Source organism: Sphaeramia orbicularis, chromosome 12 (assembly GCF_902148855.1).
Source record: "Sphaeramia orbicularis chromosome 12, fSphaOr1.1, whole genome shotgun sequence".
Lineage (NCBI taxonomy): Eukaryota > Metazoa > Chordata > Actinopteri > Kurtiformes > Apogonidae > Sphaeramia > Sphaeramia orbicularis.
Genome location: NC_043968.1, coordinates 33,228,277 through 33,250,572, shown reverse-complemented (window position 1 = coordinate 33,250,572; position 22,296 = coordinate 33,228,277). Strand labels below are relative to the sequence as shown.

Below are 22,296 nucleotides of genomic sequence, written 5' to 3'. Positions count from 1 at the left end.
GCCGCTCCTCCATGGATCTAGTTCTGACTAATGCTTTACATCAGGTCCGACAAATAAATGAATACACATTTGCACTCTTCTGCTGTGTATATTTTCTTTAATGCTGGTGAATGTCATTTTATTTGACTTCATTAATGCCAACTCCCATCACCGCGGTTGTGCCCTGTCAGGAAGCAGGGTTACACAGGCTCCGAGCGCCGGTGTGGTTGAAGGGCTTGATCCGTGCACAAAGCGGGGCTTGGTTCTGATTTCTGTGAATGAAACTAGTTCCATGATCCGTAATCGGAACCGGTTACGAGAACAGAAACAACTTCACGCTCCCCCGAGAGGCTTTAAGCAGCACAGATAGAAGGAGCTCCTGCCTGGACCAGGGACCACTGTCCCACTGACACAGAGAAACAGAGCCACATTTTATTTTTTTTCAGAAAACAGTATCTCGTAAACTCAGAAAAAGAGCTTTTTTTTTTTTTTTCCGGAAAACAGTATCTCGTAAACTCAGAAAAACAGAGCTTTTTTTTTTTTTTTCTCCGGAAAACAGTATCTCGTAAACTCAGAAAAACAGAGCTTTTTTTTTTTTTTTTCAGGAAACAGTATCTCATAAACTCAGAAAAACAGCGCCAATTTTTTTTTTTAACTTATTTTTTCTCGTAATTATGAGATAATTATCTCATTAATTCAGAAAAACAGAGCCGAAATTATTTTTTTTTGTGAATGCAATACGCTTCCGTAGGTTTATGATCAAAAGAGAAAAATTAGACTTGTTATGGTGAAAGGGGATTATGTTACCTTTAATTTCCTGTAGTAAAGGAATCTTGGTATCTAAGCTGACAAGAGATATTGTGGGAATATTGATGTGTGGTTTTGGAACTAAAATTCAAAGGTGGTCAAAACTTTGTGTGTATAGAGAACAGTGGCGGCTGCTCATCTTTCAGACAGGGGAAGCTCATTGTCGGCTTACGTAAAAAAAAAATTGTCAAGTTATTTAAACATAAATTCGGCCCTCCGTTCCTTTTTAAGAAAATGGTCAGTGACCCTATCTTACCAAGTAGGCATCTTTTCCAGGGACTGGACCAGTGTTGTCTCAATGGCCAGCAGAGCTGGGCTGTTTAGATCGCCTTGGCCCATTGTGTTGTGACTGTAAGACTTCAGCCTTTTTAAACTACAGATGCTCCTTTCACTCCCACCCAGCCGACAGTTTGATTGATTTAACTATCTACAAAACGATATTGAACTCAAACAAGAAATTATTAAATTATGTAACTGAAACAAGAAAACGCTGAAATTATGTTAAATGGAAACAAGGAAGTACAATAAGTGTGTTTTATTTACAGTGCAAGAAATGAACAAGTAATTTCGTAGTGGTTTCTCTCTCAATTTCACAGCAGAATGTGCAACGGTATTAAACTGAACTGTGTCAGTGAAGGAGTAGATCTCAAAATAGCTGTCAATCAAACGGGATTCAGCCTTTCGACTGATCCTCCAATCAGCACGTGGGATTCTGGCATCCAGCCCGGCCGAGCTCCGCCCACAGCTCCATTCACCCCCAGAGACGCCCGGCGTCCGGGGGCAGGACAACATAGTGGCATTTATCCAATTAACATCCAGTTTTGAGGCAATGAAAAAAACTGTTCCACTCAGTCCCATTGAAGCCCATAGACGCCCGCAGTCTACCGACAAATGCACTGAGCAGAGATGAATGAGAAAACAGCGCAACGGGAATGTATGAGACGTGAACATCGCGTCTGTTCATTTGTGATAAAGCTGATTCTGAATGAACTCATCTTTGAGTTGAACGTGTTCTAACACATTTGTACTCGATAAAATGTCAACACAACCGAACATATTTAACCATTTAATTTTCGTAATTTTAGGGGAAGCCAGGCTTCCCTTGTAGTCCATGAGAAATCGCCACTGATAGAGAAACTGGCTGCATGGATAGAAATGTTTTTTCTAGCAGAGCCTCTGGCAACCTACTGGGAGACATCCCTGGCTTAGAAAAACTTCCATGGTGTTAGGGTTTTCTAAAAACTGTTCCTTCTCATTGACAGGTAAAAAACTGGTAACAAGTGGCATAATTAGGGACAATCCAACAATGTACCATACACATATAAACACAAACCTGGAATTCAGCTTATATAGTCACCGCCGTCAAGGTAGCACAGGTGAGCCTGCAGGAACTTATGGCTGATTGCTGTACATAGACACATATCGATAAATTTTGCCTTTATGTTTTGAGACTAATGTAACTCTAAAATCACTTTTGGTCAACCCACCATCTTGAGGTTGCCCCTCCCATTTGTGTGAAACTGGCTTCTATACTTTGGTTCAGCTCAAGTTAAAGAAGACACTGGACATATCTTTGTCTGCCATCAAACTTGCTGAAACTGTTGTCAAGAATAAAGGACATCCCCTCATAGCCTCCGCAAGAACAAAAACTGTTGCATGAAAACATTTCTACACATATAATATGCTTCCGTACATTTTCACTGCAGAACACAAATAGTTAAACTTGTTGAACACGTTTCAAGTGGGAGGCTTATGAGGGAACTCAGACTCGGACTGAAGATTACCCCTGTCTGTTCACATCAAATCAAAGTGACTGACTCAACAAAAGGCACAAGTAAGTACTGACCTGAACTACATTTAAATTATTTTTACTATGTTTACATACTAATATTATATTAACATATTTAACACTAATATTACTATGCAGACTTTTCTTTATTTAGAGTGGTACATAATAGTATTATTGGGATTGTGAATTTTATTTGAGCTGTTCAACAGCTTGAATTTCCCCCATGAAGGTCAGCTGATTGTATTGTATTGTATTGTATTCTATTCCAATCTAGTGGCAGATCCAGAAAAAATGGAAGGTGGTGGTGGTGGGGGTGCTATATACAACTCAATCTGGAATCAGTGGCTGAATTTTACTTATCTGAAAAATGCTGCTTTATATGTTACTTTTTAATGGTCTGTAAATTCAAACATGTTCCTCTAATCCCTTTTCTTCTCTGTATATTCTACGTTCTTCAGGTTTTCATTGAATATCTCCTGCATATTTAGCCATAGAGTCTCAGATCTGTCTTTCTCCACCTGCTCACAGAGAAGTCAGTACCATTGTCATGAAAAAATGTGTGTATAGAGCAGGTAGATGAATGAAAAGTCATGCAATAACACAGAAGGAACAGAGAATGTGTGAGTAGATGTTTGTGCAGTTAAATGCCTAACAGCATTCTTCACCATGTATAGAGTTATTTCATAGGTCTGTCAGCTGCGTAGAGTTGACTGACCAATAAGACTAAGGTGATTCATGTCATGACATGGTTAGTGGTGAATACAGGCTATAAAAACAGAGAATACCCTTTCATGCTTCATTGTGGCTTTTTGAAGAACCAAAATAAAACTACATGATGTCCCACGAGGATGTATTGAAAATATCTGTATCTTGGCTCTACAGACAATAAAGATGGCAGTGAACTGGCTTGGACTCCTGTCCATTGGAGTGTTCTACATCATTATACTTGGTACAGGCATTTGGGCATCTAGGAAGTCCAAACAGGAGGAGAAGAAGTGTGCTGGGAGCCCCAGCGAAGTTGCAATGGTTGGAGGACGGAACCTACACATTTTGGTCAGCGTCTGTACTATGACAGGTAAAAGGTACAAGTTAGAAAACTCTGACTTGGCATGTGTTCGCTTCACATTCCTGATTGCTACTTCATATATGGCCATCTAGAGCTTGCCCCACTGATCACTAACATTTTAAGTGAAGTAGCATAGATGAAATGAGTGCATGATTTTAGTTGGAATTGGTCTCTAATGCACTGCAAATAATTTGGTTCTTACCAAGATAAAAAAAACAAACAACTACTTAGATTTAGAGGGGTTAGATAACGTATCTTGTTTTAAGAGTTATTATTTTAAGTGTTCATACATCTGTAGACATGCTTATTTCTAGATTTTACAATCTTAATTCGAGAAATCTTGTCAAGTGAAATTATCTTGCTGCATGGACAGATATTTCACTTGTTTTGAGTACCTTTTTCCTCAGATTTAGTGTTTTTATCTTGTTTTTTTGACACCCCTTTTTTGCAGTGTGACATCTTCATTCATGTGTAATAGACTAGCTCCTGGGTTGTAGCCCAGACTATGAGCTTTGGGTGGACAGTGATAGCCCATCAAAAAATCAGCTCAGTTGTCTTTAAAATGAGAGTGTCCCTGACACTTTGAGTTTGGTTGGTTTATGTTTCTATGTGTCATTTAGTAAGTCTGCTTTAGTGGCTGTAATTTGCAGTATAGCTAGCAGTTGTCAGTAAAGAAAGAAATGGATCATAGAATTCACAACTTATGCCACCTGTGCTTGAAAATGTTTTATGTGGTGGTCTGAAGAAAGTTTGCACATTACACCGCCTGAAAGGTCCTAATTATTATGTGGACTAAAAGTTGATTAAAAACAACTAGTGCTGGATTGGATTTATGACTCATCCTTTTTTACATCAAGTAATTGAAAGTAACTAATTTACTTTTACTCAAAGTAAATTTAAAATTATTGTATGTTGTCAAGTGTGGTTTGCGTAGTTAGTTTTGCTCTGCGTTTGCAAAAAACTAATTTATGTAATTTATAACAACGTGGTTAAGTAAGGCTGTAGATGGTGGTGCACCATAGCCTATGTCATTAATGGGAAACACTGTGATATTCCTCTCTTTATCGGCTGGAGGACTCACATATCAACAGGTACAGCACAAGCAGAAAGAAAACTGAACTCAAGATTTGTATCACAAACACTGATCTTGAAATTGAATGTAAATAGTGACAAAAGCAGAGGTGGAGTCCAGGGTCTACAGAGGTATACAGCATATACCTACTAATTTTTCAGTCAGCATTGCGTATACCCACTTCTAACTCCCCCCTAATGTGCACCACTCAGTAGTATCTGCAGCCAAATTGCTAATTTTTCCCCCTAGGATGGTGAAGCCATAACCCGCCTTACTCTGCCTCTAATTGGCTAGTACTCATTGCCTTCACTGATTAGATTGGTTAACTTTAGGCATGAGGACTGATGAGCCAATCAGAGGCAGAGTCAGGCTGAGGAAAATATTGCTAACTAATGCCGGCCACAAACCTGAACCTGACTGGACACCTCAGGTGCCAGGTCCACCCCAGTTGATTGACAGGTCACTGCACGTCTCGCTGAAAGATGCGCAATTATTGGAAATGCAAACAAGAAAGGCCGAACAGTCCGTGTATCATTCGTTCATTTGTTTTTCAATTTAAAAACAAAAAAACAACTTTTTTCGTTTTTCATTTTCAAAACCAGAATGAAAAATGGATAACAGTTTGTTTTTCCATTTCCCGATTTTGTGCTCAAATGAAAAATGGAAAAAAAAACGGATAATGACCGTTTCATCCAGTTTCGCTATTTTCAATATAGTTAAGTTGTCTGACCCAGAAGTAGTTGTTACTAGGGAAAAAATAAACAAACGGAATCATGGCCGGACTGGAGGAATATTTTGGTATAATTAAGCAGCTGTTTGAGGATGGCAAAACACACACAGAGATTTCTGTGGCGCTTCAGCAGACAGGTGTGCCAAGATACTCTGTGATGTCTGTAAGAAGATTCTGTGCCAGACACCAGCTCAGGCGAAAGGGCCATGTGTCAAATGCGCAACTGGAAAGTGCAATCAGGTCATCAATTGATAAGGTAAGTATTAAAACATTAACAGTGACTGATATGCATTTTGTATTCATTATTCAATGGAGATAGTGTTATTTTGTAATCAACACTTGAGGTGCTGGTTTAAAGCAGGTTGTAAAGATATCCCCACCACTCCCACTCCTTTTCCTTTCTTTGGAATATTTAAAATTTCCTTTGCACTGTGCCTAATTTCTATTTATTTTGTATTTATTTGTAATACACCATATACTCTGTAATTTTGTAAATTATACGTATATATTCTTTTTTAAGTTTGAACTGTTAATTACATTGCTGGGTAGAAGTGCATGCAAACGTGTAGGTACGTGTAGTTTTAACAAGAACACACTGGATTTGAATTAGTCTGCATGCTTATGTTGTGTCTGTTTTTCATTTAGGACAATCATGACGTGATCCTTCACTCAATCTTTTGACTTTAGAAGTGAGATTATTTAATCTTTGTCTCCATAAACGTATTCATTTCTGTTGTTGATCCCGTATGTCATTGTGATGTCTCTGACCTGGAACATGAGAAATTTCTAAAAGAAGAAACCAGCTGTCTTGAGCTGTAGTCCTGTCCTGATGCGGTCTGTAAAATCTTTTTTTGTTGTTGTTGTTTGTTTTGTTTACTGTTTTTGTCTGAACAGACAGGTCCATCTTATGGCCGGAAATTCATGACGGGATATCTGTCATCAGTGGGGGTTAGGGCAGGAGAACCTCAAGTAGGAAGGGTTCTCAGAGAGGTGCACCAGCCTTATAATGAGCTGTGTCGCCAGGTAAGTCACCTGAATGAATAAATCAGTGAATGAATGAATACATGAATGAATGAATTTTTGGGTGAATTATCCCTTTAATTTGAGATCAAAAGTGAGATTTTTGAAATTAATGATCTGGTGAAATGTTAAATTTACAGTAGACTTAAAGTACCCATATTAGTAGCAGTCCATGCATGTCTTCAGCTTAAAAATTCTATGAACTTTTTAGCTATCTTAATGTTTTTGAACTTTACATTGATTGAATTATTCTCGTTCTTAGGGCATGCATAATCTAAATCCGGTTCCTTACCACACAGCATATATGGGCCACAAACTCCACCTCGATCACAATGACAAGCTGGTAATGTTTGGAGTGGCACATCTTGGCCATTGATGGATTCAGCAGCAAAATTGTTGCTGAATTCACAATGCCAGTGAAGAACAACCTTGTTATTTATGAGCAAGTTTACAGGCAAGTCCAGTCAAGGTTAAAAACAAAGTAAATAATAAGCACTACAAGGGATTATCATACAATATCAGTAGTTTCATATTACAATCACTATGTGCTGCGTGTATCATATCCAAACGTATCCATAAAATATACACATTTTTCTTTTACAGAACAGCAGTTGCCAACAATGGCATGTGGGACCTAATTCAAGTGGATCATGGCAGGGAGTTCTACTTGAGCCTGTACATGCAAGAAAAGCTGTCTCAACACAGACATAACATCAACAGGCTACCTTATGTGCAGACAACTTCTTCAAGGGTGAACTTTGTTTTCCTAATTATTTATACTCAGTAGATATTAAGTAACTTTCAAAACTGAAAATTGTATTTCCAGTGAAAGTTGGCACAGTATGTAAAATGCAGCTAAACCTGACTGCAGTGATTAACATCCTTTGACTCATTTCATTGCAGCTAATATAAAGAACAGAATAATTCATGATTATTTGTAAATATTCACCCATTTCTGTCATTCAGCCCTGCAACACCTTCTACAAAAATTAGGACAAGGAGCATCTCAATAGTTCACCTAGCAGAATGTGTGCCAACCAGTCCTACTAACCCCCTCTCTCCTCTCTCAGTCCTATCAAGGTAAAGACAAAAAAAAATTACACTTGAGGACTAGTGATGAGGTGAAACACTGTTGGTCAGGCTATGTCTTTTTGATTTTTCCAAGAGAAGTAATGGTAAGCATTAAGCCTATTTGGCATGATTGGCTTGATCAGAATTTGATTACTGGTGAGAACATATATACAATCACTGCTGACATCAACTGTTTACCCATCACATCCCACACATTATTCAGTGTTTCACATTCTCCAATATTGTCCTGTCTCAACATCTTGGGATGAGGTGCAGGCTTGAATGGCAAGAATTTTAGGATATTTACACATCAGCTGAATCTGAAATATCTTGACTTCACACTGTGTGCAACAGAGTATCAAACAATATTTACAAATCGCTAAGGTCTGTGTATACCTGCATTTTACACATCAGATCAACTGTTCCTGATCTGGGGTTGTAAGAAAAAAAAAAAAAATGATTTGAAGTGTTCTCAGTGAGTCTTTAAGTGTTTCTTGTGTTTTTACAGAACCTTCGTGTGGAAAGAATTTGACCAGAGGTCAATAATCGGGTTAACTATCCCCTAAAACAGGCCCTGGTTCACCTGCTGGATCAGGAGTTACTCGACATACAGGATAATGTGACCAAATTTTGTGTCTCCAACCAGACATGTCAAGTGAGTCAGATTGGACTTGGCAGAGTTGTGCAGTCCTGGAATGCCCCCAGAGAAAACACCAAGAAAAAAACTGTGAAAATTTTTTTTCTTTGCATTTCTTTAACCCTTAGGTGAGTCATAAGCACAATCAATAATTTTTTTCCCTAAAGACCCTGTGGTTTTTAAAATATTGATCTCTACCAAATGGTTGAGATTTCACTTAATGGTAAAAGTACAGGACTTCATATAAATACCAGGGACAGAAGATTAATTAACATAAAGTGCTAATTTATAAAGAAATAAACAATAAAAAAACTTCTGGGGCATTGAATACTCTTTATTTCTTTGAGTATGCCACAAATTATCTCTTGTTTTAATTACAAACAAGGAAAACTATTGCTTCGAACAAGGAAATATTGAATTTCTAATTTTCCCATCTGTATAAAGTGCAACAGAACACAATTAACATACAATATACTTCTGATTATATTCACAAAGTTAAAGAAATTTCTGCAAAACAATTGTAACATTGCATTTATCACTTCAATATCTCAACATTCCTCACACGAGTGACATTTCTGGTCAACTGATTGAAATAGTAGCTAATTTCCATATAAACTTTGATATAACATTACAAACAGAAAAACATTGCCAAACATATCAAAACACTACATTTCCCATCATCTATGTGGTTGTGCAACAGTACAAATGCTTTTTGTGCATTAGATCCAGTTTACCTCTGGTGATACGCTGCAAAGCATTGCTGGTTTGCATTCAAACACAGGAAAACGTTGCATTTGCCACACTTCCACCGAGACACTCACTTTGGATAAACGTTGCATTGCCCTCGCTTTTCAGTGTGAAGAGGACAGTGTCCCACGTTGTCATAGCGCACATCTGGTTGTGGCTTTGGTCGTGAGGGTCTAGGGCTGTAGCCAGTATTCTGTGGTGGTGGAGAGCTGCTTGATGGTCGGCCCACTTTGGATACTGGCTTATTGAACTTGTTCAAACTGTGGGCGACTGCCAGTCGGAACCGTTTAAGGGACATCAGTGTCTCATTCAGGAGGCCACTGTCCCTTTTGTAGAGCAGCCAGGAATTTGCAATGCAGAGGTCAAGCATGTATCCAAACAGGGGAACATACCATCTCCTTGACTTGGCTGGGGTCTTGTACAGGTGTACTAAAATGTCAGACAGATCGATTCCTCCCATATGCTCATTGTAGGCAAGAATGAGTGATGGGCATGGGACGGCGATCTTTGCTTGGGACTCTTTACTCCATCATTTTACTGTTGAAAAAGGCATGATCCCACAGGCATTGCTTAGTAGGTTAACACATTTGTTATCAAACCATTTTAATGCAAGAATCCCTTCAGCAGCCCTGTAATCACAGGCTCCACGCCCCTTCTTCATCAGGTCTTTGTCTGCCATCAGAGGAGCTCCACCGGTGCGGTTTGATCGTACAGTACCAATGCACTTGACACCCAGGGCAGTGTGCAGGTTCTGGACCAAGTTGAAACTTGTGAAGAAGTTGTCACAAAATACAACTGACAACTGGGGCTCTTTTATGGTTTTGCACAGCGTTGTCACAACCTTTGCTCCCAAAGGTAGCATCTGTTCCTCTTCACTGAGATCAACATTGAAGAATGTGGATGCCCCTTGATAAAGTAGCAGGTCGTGGATGATGCCAGATGAACTTGCTCGACAGAATAATTCAAAGCCCCACTTGTCTGGTTTATTGGCGATATACCGGCGAAGGGTGCCAGCCACTGTGCCCTTATATGCTACTATGACTTCATCCACACTGTGCTTGTGAGTGGATGGTATCAGGAGACACTGCTCACGAAGCATTTCAAATAGGGGACGGATTTTGTAGAAGCGGTCTGGACTCTCATTGCACTGCTGGTTATCATTGAAATGAATGTATCGGCATAACAGCTGGAATCTTTTCCTTGGCATGATATCAGCTATCACGTTGAAACGTGATTCATGGTGCCAATAATCCTCCAGTGATGGGAAGTTAAAAACACCCATAAAGAGAAGCATTGCTAAAAAATGCTCTATCTCTTGGGGGCTAGTCTTGATTGGATCCCCCAACTCTTGAGCAGAGTACAAGTTGGTATGATATGCAATGTGTTCAATCATGTCATCAGTGAAGAACATTTTGAAGTACTGGAAGGGTGAGTGTACAGCTTCAGGTGGTTCAAATCTTGAATTTGGAACCTGGAACTCCTCAATGTCTTCATGCTTCCAGATTCTTCTTGTGCTTGATTTTGGTGCTGGGGTGTCACTTGGGTCCTCCAAGGAAACAGTTTTTAGATTGTGTTTCCCTTTTCTGCTCTTTTTACGTGGTGGCTGTTTAGAAGCTCTGCTTGTTGAGGGAGCCTCCTCTTCATCCAGGGATTCAAAAGAGCTGTCTCCAGCATCATCTCCTTGTGTGGGGTGAAAATCAGGATCTTCTACTTGGTCATCATAATCACTCAGATCACCGTCAGATTCCTGAGGATTTTCTGGTACGAGCGCCAGAAGAGTGCGCGGCCTTGCACCATAGAAGGTTTTAGCATCCATCTAGTAGTTTGACAAATTAAAATGAATTCATGATTAAAACCTCTGACAATGATAGTAATAGTTGTACACCAGCCTGTTTCATTTAGTTAAAAGGGAATTATTGGTCAAAGTTATGTTTCCCCACATATATTCAAGAGTTGTAACATATTTACCAATGTAAACTTAGAAAGTAACAAAAATTAACGTGTAAAGTAATTATCTCAGCTTATTCATGATGGATAACACTTTATGGTTCATATTTACAGCAATAAATAAAAATAAGTTATGATTTTATTGCAAAAAAAGTCAAATTTATTTACATTAGCTTAATTTGCTACATTTACCATCAAGCGACAAATCAACCATTTGGTTGAGCATGTTTTTAAACAATTATTAGACATTGAATTCATATATTTAGATGATATCAAGTAACATAATTCTGTTTAGTAAAGACTCTAACACACATATGTCAGAAAACTATCCCTACCTTTCAAATTATCTCTGAAAACAGTCAACATGTGTCTGCTGATTTTTGTGTTTTGGACATCCTGCTTGGAGGGGGGTTGATGAAGAACACTATTCAAAGGTACAGTGCCCTCTAGTGGATTTCTTTGTGATCACGAATCTCAGCCAAATGGTAGAGATGGCTTAACCAGGTTGAACCAAGTTAGGTACTCCTCTCATTGAGATATAGTGACCCAAAATCACCTCAACCATATGGTTGAGCGGGCAGTTAAAGGGTTACCAAGATACTGTTTTTCACAGCCCTGCAGGAAGCCAGGCTACAGGCTCCGAGAGCCGGCTCCTGCGGGCTTGAGGACCGGTGCGCTTGGAGGGCCTGAGACGTGCACGAAGCAGGGCTTGGAGGTCAGAGCACAGCTTGGTTCTGAGTTTTGTAAACAAAACTAGTTCCATGATCCTTAAACAAAACCGGTTACAAGAATGGAACCAACTTCACGCTCTCCCGAAGGTTTTTCAGTAGCATGTCTCCATCCCCTGCCGTAGTAAAGGGGTCTTAAGGCCACGGACTACTTCTGGGTTAGACGACTTAACTATATTGAAAATAGCTAAATCGGACGAAACGGTCGTTATCTGTTTTTTCCATTTTTCATTTGAGCACAAATGGAAAAACGATCTGTTATCCATTTTTCATTCTGGTTTTGAAAATGAAAACAAGTCATTTTTTTGATTTTAAATTGAAAAATGAATGAGCGAATGATACACCGATTCAGAACAAACATATTTCAAGTGAGTGACACATATCGAAAGAACCTACTTTCATGGAATACATAATTCTGAGGTAAGTTTTACGGTGGTTTCCAAATGAGTCACTGTTGTAAACTACTGTTGCCATATGACTGCACATTTAGAAAAGAGATGTTGTCGCCAATAGTTAAACTATGTGAGTAGGCTAATGTTATAAAAGGCTAACGTTATCCTATGTTTGCCTTATATTGAATGCATTTTACATGCAGGCTGCTTTTGTGACCAGTAATTCCTACAAACTACTCTTGATCAAGTCATGATAATTTTATAATAGTGAGCAAATACGACTAACTGATTTTTGGGTAAACTAAGGCCATGTCCATTTGAAGACGGTTTTGGTCATGTCCGCGTAAGTTTTGTAATGAATAAGCCTTTCGTCCACATGAAACTGGTGTTTTCAGTCACTGACACCACAACGTTTTTAAACCGGGTCCCAGAGTGGATAACTCTGAAAACGGCGATTTCGCATCTTCGTCTGTACGACCAAACTGCAACTTCTCTAAAATGATGATGTCATAGCCCCACCACTCTAAACTTTCACCCCAGAAGCAAGACACCACTTCACAACAACAACAGCGGACTGCAGAGTAGCGCTCGTGCTGCAACAGCTATTGAGCTTATCGGAAATATTGAATCCAAATCTTCGGCTATTCTTTCATTACAATGAGCAACAAACAACCAGAGCTAGCAATATTCACTACATGCTCTTGGATCTACCACAGAGAGGGGTAACCAGAGCAAATTACTGGATCAGACCCGGTGGAACCAAGCAAGCTTTATGCGCATGCTCCATGTCTTCTTCTCCATTGTTTTTTTGCGAGAGCATTATAACACCACATACAGGCCTGGTATTTGTACTATATCATTTTCAGTTGTCTTCAGTGGTTTTGTGTGGACGTAGATATTTCCTGAAGTGACTCTTTGCTTATGGAGCATTTTTTTGAGAACAACAACAAAAAAGATCGAATAGCAAAGGATGCAGTTTCATGTGGGCATGGCCTAAATAGAGTAGTCTTACATGTCACTGTTTCTAAAACAGGGCGTTTTCTGACCTACTTAAAAAAAAATTTTTAACAAGGGCAAAAATTGAGAGTATACCCACTTCTCCAATGACCATTACATCACTACACAAAAGGTAGAAATCGAAGAGATGACGGGGCAGATAAGGTGATGGAGATGGTGGAGGTTAATGAACATTGCAGAAATTGCAGCAAAGGAGAAAAAAATTAATGGCTGGGAGAAACATAAAGGAGATGTGAAAATGAGCATATACAGACCTGATCAAAATCTTAAGACCAGTTGAAAAATAGCTAGAATTTACCTTTTGTTTTTTTTACCTTTACTTGTTTTTAATAAATTACTTTTTCAAAGTGCTTTTTGTCTCACTCCCCCATCTTGCTTTTGTATATTGTAGCGCTACTTAAAACCTCATTAGGATCCAAATGTGCAAAAGGTAAATTCTAGCTAGGGCTGCTCGATTATAGAAAAAAAAAAAAAATCACGATTATTTTAGCAATAATTGAAATCACGATTATTAAAAACGATTATTTGTTAACCTTAAAGTTGTTTATTTTTTTCTTGCAAAACAATGTAAAATATACTCTTTAAACAAATAAAGCTTTTAACCACTGAAACAAAGTATTTTCACTTTTGTACGAAACAAAAAAATCTTTGAAATCAAATAAGTGTACTGTAAATTCAAGTATGTTTCCTTTTGTAAACAAATAGTGCTCTGTAATTAAACTGCTATAGACTTGCCATAGAACTGTAGCAATAAAAAAAAAAAAAAAAAAAAAAAAAAACCTCACGTAAAGTGCAAATTATAAATTCAAGTATGTTCAATGTAGTATGAAACATAGTAAATTCAGTGGCGTGCTGTGAGGTTTCAGTTCAGGCCTTCTGTATACATCAGTCTCCATACATAGGAGACATAATACATATTGTTCTAACATGTATTTCTTTATATTTCTTCTTTATGGCTCTTCAGCAGTGGAGGACACGCATTGAAATGTGTTCCCGACAAAATGGCAGTCATATAGAGCATATTATATAAATAAAAATGGTTTATGTCAAGAAACGTTTATTTTTCCTATGTATGGAGACTTATGGGACACCCTGTAGAATACGCACGTTAGGGTTATACGGGTTAGGGTTAGGTTAATACGGGAGTTGCAGCGTAAAGAGATTCGGAGACTGACGATTGCATTGCGGACGAAGTTGTTTTTATGCGTTTTAGTTTTTCATAAGATAAAGATTATGATAAAGGTGGCGGTGGTTAAACTTTCGATGGTTAAAAAGGTTTGTTGTGTTAGCGGTCAGTGCGGACACAACTACGAAACACTTTTTGCACGTGATGTGTTTTTGCTCTTCGTCTTCTTCATCAAACCCAAAGTGATTCCATACAATTGAATTTGACTTGCCTTTTTTGTTTACCAAGCACTTCTGCTGTGATTCTCCTGCCATTTTTCCAAACCGCTAGGTACAACTTTCCTCTTGGGGTGGACCTGCCGGCTAGCAGGCAGCAGTAGCTTAGAGGGGGGCGGGGCAGAGCAGCTCATGGTAGCTTGCGTGCGCGTGAATTAAAACAACTCAAAATTAATAATCGTTTTTTCTCAATTACATAATTTTTGTAATCGTTGCGTGTAATAATCGAAATCGTAATTGAATTTCGATTAATTGCACAGCCCTAATTCTAGCTATTTTTCAACTGGTCTTAAGATTTTGATCAGGTCTGTATTGTTTGTTGTTTTTTTGTAAATTTCCATGGTAAGCAAAAGTCTGATTATGGTCTGGTTTTGCTGAAAATGCTTGTTATAGTTGCCATTGCATCATAAGTATGTCTTAGTTACTTGTGTGTTATTTATAAAGATTTCTTTTTCTTTTTGTGTCAGATGGATGGAAAAAAGTTAATTCTTTTACCTTGACATGCTTCGGCTACAACCTGTAGCCTTCTTCAGAAGGGTCACTTGATGTTACTGTGCCATGTCATTGTCAGCTGTTTTATCCAGGTTTGAAAGCAGCAGGGGACAATCATCCTCCCTGCTGCCTGGCATCTCACAGAGGACAGCATCCAAGATGTGGGATAAAGTGTAGGATTCCTAATCCCTGTTCATGGTCCTCTGGGCCCGTTTTCTGATTTCTATGGTCTCCCTAATCCAGCTGTGGTATTTGTTGGTTTCTGAGTGGATGATCGTGGCTTCTTCCCATAACGTTGTTTTCCCTCTTGCAATGATCCATGTGTCTGTCATTGTTTCTAATGCATTAAAACATTAGAAGAAAGAAATGTTTCAAAGGAAAATCACAGAAAGCTGGGGAAAAAAAGGTTGAAAGCAGAATTTAATGTGGAAAAAATGTTCCAGATGGTCAGACAACAGACAGAATAGTCAAAGCTGACACTTCAAAATACAGCATCAACTACATAACAGCATTGGTGGAAAATATCACATGGTTTTTGAGTTACGCCCCAGAAACAAAATGATGACAGAAAAACAAGACCTGTTGACTGTGTCCCCCCATATTAAATGGAGATGATACTTAAAGAAAGTGACTTAGACCTGCAAAAACCAAAACTCTCTGTAGCCATGGTATAAATGTTTTTAAAACCACCTGACCACAGAAAATAATTTATCTTCCCTTTTAATGGTCATAGTCTTTATTTTTTTGTTGTTTTTTAGCCACTTGGGTTGGAGGGGGCTACATTCTTGGTACTGCTGAAGTGGTCTACGATCCCTCAAAAGGACTGGTGTGGGCTATAGGACCTATTGCATACGTGCTAAATCTAATATTTGGTGAGTATATTTATCATATGATCTAGTACAGTGAAGAAATGTCCAAAGTATATGTAAAGCTCCTTCCAGATTAAAGCTTTGACTGAAAACTGGAAACTACTTGGCAAGCTGTGGTCTAACAGTGTGTGTATCATTTCAACACTGACTACTGTCTGTACTTTGGCTCTAATGACGAGTGTAGCGGTTGTATTTGTGCGTTGGGTAAGATATGACAAAACCGATCTTCTTTGGACAGCTGCCGTTTCTTCCTGGCAGAAAAATATACAGTCAGTCTCATTAGTAACACCCGAGCCTTGTTCTCACTCTGCTAAGCTAAAATTTTTAAAAAATCAGTTAGCTAACACACCATATGCTAATCAAGCTATGAACATATAATTAAGAATATTGTCATTTTCATTCCAGAATATGCTCGACCAACAGGGAGCTAAACATTACACACACATAATGGTGTAATATAATCACTTAGATATGAAATTAAAATTTAAAAAAAAATGTAAAATGACGACGGGACTAACAATGTGTGTACTTACCAGATAGACAGCACAGCCAAACTAGACAATTTCCACACGCGGAAATCGTGAGAGGGGGTCGGGGGGGGACGCCGTCGGTTCCATTCTGAGGTCGTTAACAACAACAGGTCCCGCTAGCAATCGCAAGGTCGCGTCCACGTCCAGGCCCAAGCAGCGCACAGCCGAGGCAAATTTCCAGGACCACTAGATGGATGAATGATGAATGAATCGGATTCAATATCGCTGTGTCATTTTGTTTGTGGCAGGAACAACATCAACCTGGTCAAGTTTGGTGCTGATCGGACCAAAAATGACTGAGTTACCGTGCGGGACCACTAGGTGGCACTGTGGGCCAGATTCAGTATTTTGTTCAGAGCGGGAGCAACATTAACCACATCAAGTTTGGTGCTGATCGGACAAAAAATGATCGAGTTACCATGCAGGACCACTAGGTGGCAGTGCTCAGCCAGATTCAGTATTATTTCATTCAGGGAAGTACTAACATACACCAGGTCAAGTCTGGTGGAGATCGGACCAAAAATGACAGTTACCATAGGGGACCACTAGGTGGCAGCATCAGTCTAATTTAGTATCATTTCATTCAGTCAGTATTTACAGCTGCCCCCCCTTCTTAAATTCTACCTCTACCCCTGCACCAATGTAATGTGACTCCAATGACCCTTAATGACCTGTCGTTGCCACGGTGACGTTCAGGCTGTTAGGGGGAGTGTGCTTGGAGTGTGCTCAGACTGCAGAGAGAAAGGCAGAAAGAGCTCTGGAATAGGTCTGAAACATCTGCTCATTACGGAAAAACCGTCAAAGATAGGTGAAAACTAAAATGATCATGACTGGCACAAAGAGCTCAAGAACACACAGATGTGTTTTTCTTCCTTGTACTGTGAGAAATGTCAGAGTTACAGCAGTGTAAAAACAGTCAACTTATCAGGAAAACAACAATCTGTTTGTATTGATTTGAATAGGAGAAAAGGAGGGGGGAACCTTCATTCTACTGCCTGCCATTTCACTTTAGAAAGAGCTAGGTATTCAAACTTAGGTTCATATGAAGCCCAGGAACTGTGACTACATTTTTGGAAAGAATCATTTGCCTCCTATGTATCGTTTGGCCGGGAGGACGAGTTATCCACAAAATTTTGAGGTGATTTTCAGCTGTTCTCAAACTCTAATGAGATTGGTATGCCAGGAATGTGTGCTCTGTTTTGGTGTTTTCTGACAAATCTGACCCTTTTCTAAGACCCATCTATCAAAAACCGTACACCTCATCCTCAAACAAGGTACATTTCTGCAGAGACGACAAAAATTCCTGCGTTTTAAAGTTTAAATGAAGTCTGTAGGTCAAAGTATGGCAAAGCAGTAGCAGTCAGAAACTAGTGGTTTTTTGTGGCTGATTTTTTCCTTCCCCATTCATTTCTATGTGACTTTTTATGCATGTTTTTTGCCCATAACTCTGCGAAAAATTAATGAATGTCTACCTTGAGTCATAGCACACTATTCCCGATGAAACCGCACATTTTGATGTATTCATTGCAGGGGTCCTCCCAGCGGATTAGGCTGAATTAATCTTGTCCGGAAGATGGAGAATAATATGTGAAAGAGGCGCGTGAAACAACAATAGGTGCTGGAGCCAAGGGCCCCGAGCCCCTAACTAGTGTTATCTCTCTGGGGTGCACGACCCTAGTCCGCAGGGGTGTTGCATTCAATGCCCATAAAATAAAATTGTAATTAATATAATACAGTGTGAGATGGCAAGTGGAAATACACACTACATATATTAACTCCGTTACACTAGCTTGGTTTTTTTTTTCTTTGTAGGTATATATAATTTATATCATCTTAAAATGAGTGCGGACACTGATGGAATCTTAGAGCTGCAATTTGGGTAAATAAAGTGTTTTTGTCATAAGTCTTTGGTCTGAACTGTGCTAAATGTGCTACTAAATCCTTTTATCAAGATGAGGACATTGTAGATTTAAAAATACTATGTTTGTGATTTCAGGTGGATTATTCTTTACCACACCAATACGGAAGAAGAACTATGTAACTCTCATGGATCCATTTCAAGAGAAATATGGCAACACTGTAGCTGCTGTACTGTTTATTCCTAATATAATATCAGATATCTTTTGGGTAGCATGTGTTCTTGGTGCATTGGGTGAGTCAAAAACTAGTGATTAACCCTTAAAATTATTCATTATTATTATTTATATCATATTATTATTTATATGTATTTATTTGTTATGTACACCTTGTACAGCTTTATTGCTATTGTCTTCTTATATACTGAGTCACTCTGAATTACACTGAAGTAGTAGACCTGCAGCTGACAACAAAACATCAGAGTTCACCAGTGTCATGTGCGATGGTACTATGGTATGGACTCACACTGAATGAATCTTTTTGGATACAGGAGGAACACTAACCGTGGTCATGGATATCCCCTCCCCAGTAGCTGTGACCATCTCTGCTGCTGTTGCCATCCTTTACACAGTACTGGGAGGACTGTATTCTGTGGCCTATACTGATGTCATTCAACTGAGCTTCATTTTCCTTGGACTGGTATGATCATGATTTTTCATGTCAGTTCAATGCATTTTAATCTTTATCAATAGTTGTAACATGGTGTTCTCTTAATCCATCAATTCTTTCGCTTGATTATTTTGTTAGAGTGCATCTACCAGGTCTAAGGCTTTATCACATATTTATCCATAGAACTATGCAGGATAATGCATGTTTGACTCTCTAAGCTTCCCTTCTCATTGTTTCAGTGGATATGTGTGCCTTTTATCATGACAAGTCCCTCTGCTACTAACATCACTGCTGCTGCAGTGAATAAACTGTACCAGGACCCATGGATTGGAAAATTGGAGTTGGAGGATGCAGGTTGCTGGATAGATAACTTGCTGCTACTGGTAATGGACCCCTAATGACTCCTGTGCAATCGTAGATTTCAAAAAGGCAATTTCTCAGTTGTTAGTTGTATATTTCATCAATATCACAATCAATAATGTTACCATTTACTTGAGTAATTGTCACTTCACCTCCTGCATGAAATCCTGAAGCACTCTGCAAACATTGCGTGACAAAAAGAGCAATTCTATGGCTTGTAAATTTATCTGACCCTGGTGTTTAATACATTATGTTGGATTGAACCTGTCACAGAAATTACATGAATGATACAGTACTTTATGGAGCTAAATTACTGGTGCAGTTAGAGATGGGTGGTTACAAATACAGCAATATAAAGCTGAGTTTGTATAATTTTCAGTAATAGTAACAGTAATAGTAATAGTAATATAAAGTTGTTGGCTTAACCATGGGCAGCACGATGGTGTGGACGATAGCACTATATCCTCACAGCAAGAAGGTCCTGGGTTTGATTCCTGCTGTGGCTAGCAGGGGGCACCTTTCTTATTCTTATGTCTGCATGGGTTTTCTCTGGGTACATTCACACTTACTAGCATGTACACCTGCCAGTGAGAGTGAATGGTTGTCTTTTCTATGTTTCACCCATGGCAACACATCCAGGGTGTACCTCATCTTTGCCCACTGATAGCTGGGATAGGCTCCAGCACCCCCACAACCCCGTTGAGGATGAAGCAGTTTGGAAAATGAGTGAATGACTTTATCACCACATTTGTGTAGGACAGGTCAGAAAGATTTTACAACAGGAAGTTGTGTGTTGAGCCATTTTCACGAACAGCCTGTGAAGGAGGTAACATGCTGCTAACCATGACTGACTGACTGAGCAGTGACTGAGTACTCATGCATACTTGACAATGGGCTATGTTGTTAGTATTATATGTGATCTTTTAAAATAGCCAGTAATGAAAATTCACTACAACCTTTTAAATCCTCAGTGTTTATTTTTCATGAACAGTGAATTACTCATACACTTACACCTGATATCCAGGGGATGTAAGTGCATAACTGAATTTTATACAAGTTTTTTTAAAAAGCATTTTTACACATTTTACATTTTTTATGTGTATAATTAGAGTCATATATTGAACAAAATGCAGCTCTTGTCTGTATTTCTCTTCTAGGCCATTGGAGGGATTTGCCTTCAGGCTTTCTACCAGCGAGTACTGTCTACAGCCACAGATGCCCAGGCTAAGATCACCTGTTACATTGGAGCAGTCTTATGTCCTATCCTCGCCATCCCATCACTCATTATTGGAGCTGTATCTGCATCTACCAGTTCAGTTCTTATTCTTTTCTAATTATCATAACAATTTCTGTCATGAAATGGAAAATTCTGGATGTCAAACAAATAAGAGAAAAATGGCATTATTTTCAGCAAAGCTTGCAGAAAATAATGCAGGTATAACTCTTAGTCATTTATTGGCATAAATTCATTTTATTTGATAAAAAAAAATAAAACTTAAATTTTCACATTGTATCTACTTGATGTGTTTTGTTTCAGACTGGAACCAGACCACCTTTGGGTCACCCAGCCCTTATGAACAGGGTAAAGCTGGTATGATTTTGCCAATTGCCCTTCAGCATCTCTGTCCATTCTATGTTTCTCTGATCGGTATGGGAGCACTTGCTGCAGCAGTAATGTCATCAGTCGACTCTGCTCTTCTGTCTGCTGCCTCCCAACTGGCCCGAAATGTCTACAAGAACATCATCTACAAACAGGTAAACAATAGAGTTTAGCCCTAGTGGTAATTAGATGGAATAATATATGGATGTTATAGAGTTATAAAATACAAATAAATGACAAATATTTAAGTAAAGGAAACATTCCTAGATATTAACAACATGTGTCGGTTTGTATGTATCTGAGCCCGAACACTGTTCTCATGTCCCCCAGGTTAATTTGATAACATTATAAAAGCATTCATTAACTCAAAAAACAATGATAATAATAATAATATTATTAATGATCCATCTCTGGAGCTGTAATATCATCAGATATGGGGTCCTTTGTAGAACAGAAAACCTGGCCACTGCCATCAGTGAATGTCACCTGGAGTGCAGATAAGACAAGTCAAAAAGACAAATATCAGCCAATGTTGGATCAGTGCACTGTTAGTAAGTTTTAGATAAAACTGAACAGAAGGTTAATTACACTATCTCCTTTTCTTTTAGGCATCAGAGAAGAGTGTCCTTGTGGTGGTTAAAGTATCAGTCCTCCTGTGTGGTGTGATCGGGGCATGTCTAGCTCTGACAACATCCTCTGTTGTTCAGTTTTGGATCATCAGTTCAGATGTCTTGTATTCAATGATGACTCCTCAGGTGATTTGCACCTTCTTCCTATCTCAGTGGGTTAACGTCTGTGGAGCCTGTTGTGGGTTTGTGTTTTCACTACTACTGAGAGGTTTGGTTGGGGAGGCCTTCTTGGGCCTTCCTGATGTGCTGCCTCTGCCATGGGACAGGATCCAGGAGGATGGACACAGATATCGCCTGTTTCCATTCCGCACTGCCATCGTCATTCTCACAGTTGTTGTTATTTTACTCGTATCACAAATGTCTATCTGGTTGAAGGGGAAGAAATTACTGACAAGTGATGCAGAAATGAATGAAATGCATGACCTGGGACCAAACCAGAAAAATGTGGAAGAAAATGAAGCACTGAATAAAGATGAGGAGCCTTCTTATCCTTCATAGGAGACATTGTTTAAGTGATATTTGTGCAGAATGTGGGCAGTACGTCTGGAGGATCTGTATTAAACTTCAAAAATTACTTTATCATTGCTGACTCGCCATAGTCTCCTGTGTATTAGATGGTAATGAAGTGGTATTTGACTAGTTTCTGCAGATTTCTTTATTATGGATGCATTTATCAAGTATCAAATGAGGCAAATGAGATTTTAAACTCATCAACACACTGTATGACCTGTTTTACACATTTTACATGTCTTTTTAATAATGTCCATGTGTTGTGTTAATGCATATGAACTATATGTTGATGCTTCATTTTCATCTAACCTCAAATGGTATGATCCTATTTCATGAGAGCTTTGATCAATTTTTTTTTATTTCAAAAATATTAAACA

At 38.8% G+C, this 22,296-nt stretch overlaps 1 protein-coding gene across 2 annotated transcripts in view; it reads left to right on the top strand.

Annotated features, from left to right (window-relative positions):
* Positions 1–2,616: 2,616 nt before the first annotated feature.
* Positions 2,617–22,296, top strand: part of LOC115429758 (high affinity choline transporter 1-like) — a 32,166-nt gene continuing 12,486 nt past the window's right edge. The window contains exons 1-10 of one of the 2 annotated variants that reach the window (XM_030149465.1): positions 2,617–2,624; positions 3,106–3,107; positions 3,458–3,650; positions 15,654–15,767; positions 18,291–18,446; positions 18,702–18,850; positions 19,060–19,203; positions 20,338–20,491; positions 20,718–20,935; positions 21,389–21,921. In XM_030149465.1, the coding sequence (XP_030005325.1) occupies positions 3,467–3,650; positions 15,654–15,767; positions 18,291–18,446; positions 18,702–18,850; positions 19,060–19,203; positions 20,338–20,491; positions 20,718–20,935; positions 21,389–21,907 (1,638 nt within the window). In that variant the 5' untranslated portion in view covers positions 2,617–2,624; positions 3,106–3,107; positions 3,458–3,466 and the 3' untranslated portion in view covers positions 21,908–21,921. Of the gene's footprint in view, positions 2,625–3,105; positions 3,108–3,457; positions 3,651–15,653; positions 15,768–18,290; positions 18,447–18,701; positions 18,851–19,059; positions 19,204–20,337; positions 20,492–20,717; positions 20,936–21,388; positions 21,964–22,296 lie in introns of those variants that run through there. The other variant, XM_030149464.1, reaches the window with a different exon arrangement.